The sequence below is a fragment of the Henckelia pumila genome, chromosome 2, assembly GCF_033568475.1.
Source record: "Henckelia pumila isolate YLH828 chromosome 2, ASM3356847v2, whole genome shotgun sequence".
NCBI lineage: Eukaryota > Viridiplantae > Streptophyta > Magnoliopsida > Lamiales > Gesneriaceae > Henckelia > Henckelia pumila.
The window spans coordinates 14,201,233-14,209,257 of record NC_133121.1 but is presented as its reverse complement, the minus strand read 5'-3'; the positions used below and the strand labels follow the sequence as shown (position 1 = coordinate 14,209,257).

Here is an 8,025-nt window from a genome sequence, read left to right as displayed (position 1 = left end):
TTTAAAGCTTTTCTTTTACGGCTTACATAGCCAATCAGATCATACAACTTCAGTAATTTGATGCAGCCTACTAACGACAGCTTCTCAAAATACCACTCATACCAAAACTACTTTCACTCAAGCACGATTAACCCAACAAATAATTGAGTTCATTTAAAAAAAAAAAATACATAACTGAATACCAAACATAATAATAAATTATAAACCATTGGAAATTTAGTGTAACAATGAAATTGGTAGACACTAAATAACAAATTTAAAATTTATTAATTAGTCATCAAATCCAATTAATGGTTAAAAAAAAAAAAATTGAGGTTGGGGTTTGAAAAGACCGGTTTGATGGCCACCCCATCCTCATCGTCACTTACAAGAAAACAAACCCGAATCAACACAAAAACAAATCTAGACGATTCAATCCACGCATTCTCGTTTTCTCCGCCAATTTTCCCCTTCCCCCTCTATAATTTCCCTTCATTCAATTCTTGTTTCTCCATTTCCGCTGAAATTCGAGCACCCATTGTGTTGTGTTGTTTTTTTTCTCACGCAAAATGGCTTGTTCTGCAGCAGGCAAGATCGTTCAGCCTCCCTCCATCAATTCTGCTAGATCTGCCCGGAAGTCGCATTCTACCCGTAAAATCATAAGCCCATCATCTTTTCTTGGATTTACATCTCACCCCGACAACCTGTTTCCTGTTAGCCAGACCATTTCGTCTCCTAGGCGCCGATCAGCCACCGTAGTGGCAGTATCCTCTGATGTTGTGAAGGAGAAGAAGCTTAAGAACGCCCCTCTGTCGACCCCCAATCTGGTATCTTGTTCATGTCTTCGTTACTTCCGAAGTTTGTTTTTTTGAGCATGCTGATGTTCTCGTCATCTTTTCTAGCTGGTTTTGATTAATATGTCTTGTTTGCTCTTGTTAGTGTATGGGATAGAAAAGTTTAAAGTTGTTTTTCCCCCCTTGAATTGTCTTCTGTTTCCACCTTTTTTACGCACGTGATTTTTAGCTTATAATGATTTGATCGCGGCTTGTGTATTATTATTTGCTAAATTAGGGAATGTTTGCAAGGCTTTGAAAATTTAACTATAGATCACTATTTATCTTTTCTCATGCAGTTGATTACAAAAGAAGAGGGGTTGGAATTGTATGAGGACATGATTCTTGGAAGGGCATTTGAGGATATGTGTGCCCAGATGTATTACCGTGGCAAAATGTTTGGATTTGTTCATTTATATAATGGCCAAGAAGCTGTATCTACTGGATTCATCAAGCTCTTGACAAAAAAAGATTGTGTGGTCAGTACTTACCGCGACCATGTACATGCATTGAGCAAAGGGGTCTCAGCTCGGGCTGTGATGAGCGAGCTATTTGGCAAGACTACCGGTTGCTGTAGAGGCCAGGGTGGGTCGATGCACATGTTCTCCAAGGAGCACAACATGCTTGGTGGCTTTGCTTTTATTGGTGAAGGCATTCCCGTAGCAACGGGAGCTGCATTCACTAGCAAGTACAAGAGGGAGGTTTTGAAGGAAGATTGCGATGACGTGACGTTGGCATTCTTTGGAGATGGTACTTGCAACAATGGCCAGTTCTTTGAATGCTTGAACATGGCCGCATTGTGGAAGCTTCCCATTGTGTTTGTTGTTGAGAACAATTTGTGGGCGATAGGTATGTCTCATTTGAGGTCCACCTCTGATCCTCAAATTTGGAAGAAAGGACCTGCATTTGGAATGCCTGGGATCCATGTTGATGGCATGGATGTGTTGAAGGTGAGGGAGGTTGCAAAGGAGGCTATTGGCAGGGCTAGAGGAGGCGAGGGTCCAACATTGGTCGAATGTGAAACTTATAGGTTCAGAGGACACTCTTTGGCTGATCCCGATGAGCTCCGTGACCCAGGTTACCATTTTGAATCACTTTTATTATTCTCATCCTTATTCATATTTGTTTTATTTTTGAATGCTTGATAAACTTGACTCATTTTCTACTTCTGCTTTTGGTTTGAACCATAAGCTTGTATAGTAACTTGATTAACCATCCAGTTGAATGACATGACACTATATGATCCAAATTCTTGAAGAAAAATGAAATGTGTTTGTGTGTGCATCCAAAAGTAGTTTTTATGATGGATAGTTGCATGAATCATATAATTTACTTATCCGGACAAAACCGCGGGAAGAACATTTCTGGGACTCGTGATGAATCAGAAACACATTATTTTTTTTTGAAGACAATTGTCTGGCAGGTCTTAGCTTCAAGTATATAATGATTTGTTGAACTTTTATTTTTCTTTTGGGTTCATGTAAAATGACAATGCATTAACATATGTTGGCATCCTAAGATCCCATGGTTTTTAAACCAAGGTTGTGTCAATCATATCTGAAAAGCCAATTATTTGGTTCTAAATTATGAGTTGTACTTGACAAACCTGTCTATGTCCGGCTTCTAGTGAATTTCAAGGACGAGTAATACCATAGTCGGTCCATGATACTTGGATAATCAAGCATTTGTATTTCATATGCATTTTTTCGTTTCAATGGGATTCAGCAGTTAAGAATATTATTTGTTTATGTTGTGCAGCTGAGAAGGCTCACTATGCCACAAGAGACCCCATTACTGCATTGAAGAAGTACATGATAGAAAACAATTTGGTAAATGAAGCCGAGCTAAAGGCCATAGAGAAGAAGATTGACGAGGTAGTTGAAGAGGCTGTTGAATTCGGTGATAAAAGCCCAGTTCCAGCTCGCAGTCAGCTGCTAGAGAATGTATTTGCAGATCCTCGGGGCTTTGGTATTGGGCCCGATGGAAGATACAGATGTGAGGATCCTAAATTTACTGAAGGCACTGCTCAGGTCTAATCCCCATTTGAAAAGTAAAGGATGCATCTAGATTCCTCTCTATGTTATTGTAGTGTCTGTTTCTGTTTGTTATTCATGAATCTGAGGGTCTTACATGTTTTGATCTTATGTTTTTTTATATTATTTTTGTTCACCGGATAGCATGTTTGAATGAAGCAATCCTAGTACTTGTTGCTTTCGTTTTTTCCTTGGGTGTTCCATCTCTAGCGCGAGATACATATTTTAAAGTGTACAATCAACATGAAGAGGCTTGTGCTCAAACTTTACATATAAAGTGGTAAAACCATTGATATTTAATTCGAGTGTTATTTACACTTTTCATTTTACTCATAATTAATTCTCTTTTTCGACCTTCAAGTAAAACTTTTACCCTGAAATTAACGCCTATGAGAGGCATATAAATGATGCTCCATGAGAAACAAAATAGTAATCATAATGTTAGTGGTTTGGTTCAATCTCACACAATTTCTAAGTAACATGTGAATCAGTCAGCTACCAAACTACCCACTTGTAAGTAGCATGCGTGATGAGCTTATCATCTACATCATAGGATTTCAATTCGACAACTAAGATGCCCAACAAGAAGTACGTCCTTTATGGCCTATTATACACTCTACGCAGAAACATGTGAATATCATGAAGATGCAAGCTAAATGTCCATTGTGCAATGCTCGTGCGTAAATAACTCGATGATGATGTTATGTTTCTTTAACACATGCATACCCAAAATGTATGTAAGATCGAATGCTTATCGTTTTAACTTCTTATTTTTTGTATCAAAAGCTATGACTGATGATGGTAACAATGAAACTCAAATAATTTTTTAACAATAGCAAGAATGATGTTTACTCAGAGATGCAATGAATACACATGGACAATCCAACTCTTACCTGGATATAAGTTAACCATGCAATTTTTAATTTACTGAAGTAAGTTGTTCGAGATCAACACTGTAAACTTCCACAATAAATCATATAAATCTCACACCGTTGCAGTTCTTAAGAAGTTACAGTATCGCTCAACCCTCGGCCCGTCGTTTCGAATGGAAAAAGGCAAACGCAAATCCCTGAAAGAATAATAACACTCTCAAATAGAAAGATGGCTATAGTCTGATGACACCAATGAATGAGAGCTACTGCGACGAGAGGGCATATCATTCCACCAATTCTTCCTACCGAGCTTGCCACTCCAACCCCAGTAGTTCGAACAGATGTTGGATATAACTGCAGAATCCAGAAATATGCAAGGATCAGTTACCGCATGTTTTTCTGACATCCTAGTTGTTCTATGTTTTCTCTGGCATATTGCTTGTTGGTATGAAATAGTGACAGACTGAATGTAGGGGAAAATGTCCTTGTAACACAAGGACTTTGACATACCTCTGGAGCGTATATATAAACTATTGTGAAGGTTGCCGTGATGCAAATGCGCGCCCCAAAGAGGAGACCGGTTGTTAAGCTTTGCGGCTGATGTATCACCAAAGGAAACAAAAATATGGAGCAGAGGAAGAACATAGCAGCCATAGAGCGCTTACGACCAAGTTTGTCAACCGTTGCAGCCGATAGAAGAAGTCCAGGGAATTCTAGAAGCAATATGTACACACGATAATTAGCCTTCTTCCAAAAAAAACATAATGCATGGAATACAAGAGGAGAACCATCGTTTTACCTGCAAAACTGGTAATGAAAACATCTCCATAACTAACATCTTGGTGATTATTAGATTGCAACTTAGTCTGTGTGCAGTTGTCATGATTGCTGTTTAACTCTGTGGTCAGCAGAACGAGCCCGTAATAAGTGAATGCATTCCCAAAAAAAACCATCCATAATAGTAAAGTTGATCTAACCAATTCAGGTGAAAGAAGCATCCATAGCAATGAGATGACACTCTTTCGAGAACCCACATATTTATGGCGGACACTGGCATTTTCTCTAGGTGATATCAGCTTTGTATCTTCTAATTCATCTAACTCTTCATCTAGTTCAATGCATTTATCAGAAACAAGAACACCTGAAGGGAGTTGTCTTCCATTTACTCTTGCCATTTTCTCCAAAATAGCTAGTGCATCGTTTTTTCTTCCTTTCATGCATAAATATCTGGGAGATTCCGGGGTAATGCAATAGAATATAAGAAGTATCATGGAAGGAATTGCAGACAGCGCAAGCAGCCATCTCCAACCCAATCTTGGCATGATAAACTGCCAAAAAAATCTTCATGAATATGGAGAGCGGAGAGCATGTTAAAGTTGGTATTTAATGAAAGGAAAAGACAGTCAGCCACGTATATTTGAAGAAGCAAGAATTAGCTTTCGCATACCCAAGCAATAGAAGCTTCAAGAATTGTTCCAATTGTCCAAAAAGCCGAGAACACTACCATCCATGTACCTCTCTCTGGAGCAGGAATAAATTCTAAAAACCAAGATGAGAGAACCGGACCACCTCCTAAGCCAATGCCGACTAAACCACGGAGAATGACCAGAAAAGTAAGATTTGGGGAAAATGCACTTACAAAACCAGCTGCAGCTGTAATGGCAGCAGTGACAAGGAACCCTTTCCTAAAAACCAAAAGCAGCAAATTGTTTGAAATGAAAATGAATTGATTCCAATATGTTCAATAAAAAATTTCAGGGACTTCAGCTTGACTTCTAGTGCTCTAAGATTTGTTCCAAAACAAATAACTAGTGTGATAATAGGATACAAATCCTGAATATCAAGATCACGTTTTCGGGATGCCGACATACTGTCATTTTCTTTCTGTTTTTTAAGGGCAGGACAACATGTAACCAAACAGCCCTGATAATTATCTAGGTTGGTATTTCGGAAGCATTTGATACAGAATGAGAGGAACAACAATGAACACGAAATAAGTAACAAATTCAGGTCCACCGTATCAACTTAATCCATTATTTTTTTGTTTCGGTTCTTGCACTTATTCTGGTCCTCCATTTTAGTATTTATTTTTTGAACAAATTTGGGTCCTCTAGTTACATAGCAAAGGTAGGACAATGTTTTTTTCCCTTTTTTCGGGGGAGGGAGGGTGGGGCAGGGGAGGTGGTTGTTTTTTTAGCTGATTCGGGTCCTGTATTTAAGTAGCAGAGAAAGGAAAATGCTTGGGGGGAGGGGGGTACTCAAAAGTTGAGAGTGTGTGAGAGCAACCACACGCCCCCTGGCTCCGTCTCTGAGTGAAACTATGTAAAAGTATTTTTTCTGCAGTCAAATAATGAATGATGATAAAAGACTGCTTTTTGTCTGTATAGAATATGCTCATCTATATTCATCTGAAAACAAACCATATCATACCGAAATTATTTTAGCCAGCTACTTGTAGTGCTTGTATACTGGAAAGATCTCTAATAAAAATGAAGTTTCCGCATGGTTGTTGAACGCCAGAAATTGTTTCATCCATTCAAAGATAACCAAATATAAAACTTCTTACCTCCTCCCATACATATCCGAAACAATTCCAGATGAATAGGCTCCAACTAGCATGCCAGCAAAAACAATGCTAGTTATCAAGCTCTCTTCACGAGCAGAAAGGCCCCAAGCAGATTGAACAGCTGGCCCGACAAAAGATAGTAGCATCATTTCCATGGCTTCAGAAACAAGTCCTATCCCAGCATAGACAAGAACAAGGACTTGGAAATTTCCGAAACCCAAAGCAATAAGTGCATCATCAACGGTAAAGGTTTTGCTGTCATCTCCCATCTATGTAAAAAAGCTAAAATGTTTACAAGTACTAAAAATTATTTAGCTAAAGCATCCATCTATTCATTGATCAATCAACATTGCATCTTCTTGTGCATAATTCTTATACTGGTTTTCAAATACTTGTTCAATTTACATCATAAAACAACAATGCTCATATGATTTTGAGAAAACAAATGAAGACACCATCATTCCAAGGTAGTGATAGACTGTGTTCCCAAAACTTTAAGTCCATGATTTATCAAGTGAGTAAAGCCATTCGAAATTTGTTTTGATAAAGGAAAACACAAGATCTACTACCCCCAGTCCCCCATACCATGTCCAATTATGCTACGGCCGATTTGAGTGCAAATCTATATACGAATAAAGCCGAGCGTTTAGAGATCATGGATTCAAGAATAAAAATGAAATAATCTAAAATTTTCTAATTGAAACAATCAGAAACAAATCAACATTGGTAGGAAGTCAACGACATAGAAACCAAGAAACAATTTGCCGAACACGTAGCCCGCCAAAATGATTGATCCGGACAAAAGAAAGAAGAAAGCACGCATCTTTGACCAAATCACAACAAAATGAGGGTGGGATTTACTTCACTTTAACTTCAAGGACACAGATTGTTTGCAGGAGAAATCCCATAATCAATCAAAAAAAAAAGAAAAGAAAGAAAAAGAGTAAATTCAATTCAACTGCGATGTTCATCATCCAATGGGACAGCGAGAAATCCAAACTCTTTGATAAAACGAATTCACAAAAGACAAAATCTGCGTGCATGAGAAAAATCAGCTCACCTGAACGGAGAACAGTTGAATGATGATCAACGATTGGCGGATTTGTTCGTCTACGCTTTCTTCTTTTTTGTTCCTAAAGATAAAAGAACAAGTCTACTGTATGTCTGAAAACGCAGTATATGTAAAGGAATTCAAATCTATATTTAGAAGTAATTTTGATTTTGATTTTTTTTTGGGAAAATTGGAGTCAACTCTAAAATTTATTCTGTGATTTTTTTTATTTTTTTTAGGAAAATGGATCCAGTGTTTATAATTATTTCTTATGTATTCAACTATTTCAGAAAACATGTAATTTTTTTTTTTGAAGAAAATAAAACATGTTTAGTTATTTTTTTTTTGAAGAAAATAAAACATGTTTAGTTAAAATTGTTTTCGAAATAAAAAAAATTTCAACAATTTATGCAACACTTGTTTTTGTTTTTGTGTTTTAAGTTTTGAGCTTTTTTTTTAATAAGAAATTTTTAGAAAATATATTTTGGGTAGAGATGGAACTAACACTTTCTATTGAATATTGAATATTGAATTGTAAAATGTGAAAAATTAGTGTGTGATGATGTAGATGATGATGTATTAATTTTTGGACCAATCTCAAATGTGGATCTATAAATAGGTCTTCATTGTGATGAAAAATACAATTGAGTTGAGAGAAAAAAATATTATAAAGTGTAGAGTTTGATATATT

General features: G+C 37.1%; 2 protein-coding genes across 2 annotated transcripts; one reads left to right on the top strand and one right to left on the bottom strand.

Annotated features, from left to right (window-relative positions):
• The first annotated feature begins 359 nt into the window (after positions 1–359).
• On the top strand, positions 360–3,033 carry LOC140882184 (pyruvate dehydrogenase E1 component subunit alpha-3, chloroplastic). The gene is made up of 3 exons (XM_073288004.1): positions 360–806; positions 1,112–1,889; positions 2,571–3,033. Exons 1-3 carry the CDS (start codon positions 549–551, stop codon positions 2,846–2,848), a joined length of 1,314 nt encoding a protein of 437 aa, XP_073144105.1. The 5' UTR covers positions 360–548; the 3' UTR covers positions 2,849–3,033.
• A 718-nt stretch (positions 3,034–3,751) lies between these two features.
• Positions 3,752–7,434, bottom strand: LOC140881945 (organic cation/carnitine transporter 7). Its single transcript, XM_073287630.1, has 6 exons — positions 7,344–7,434; positions 6,284–6,552; positions 5,165–5,402; positions 4,517–5,045; positions 4,228–4,430; positions 3,752–4,071 (listed from the first exon to the last, which is right to left on the bottom strand). Exons 2-6 carry the CDS (start codon positions 6,550–6,552, stop codon positions 3,847–3,849), a joined length of 1,464 nt encoding a protein of 487 aa, XP_073143731.1. The 5' UTR covers positions 7,344–7,434; the 3' UTR covers positions 3,752–3,846.
• Positions 7,435–8,025: the final 591 nt, after the last annotated feature.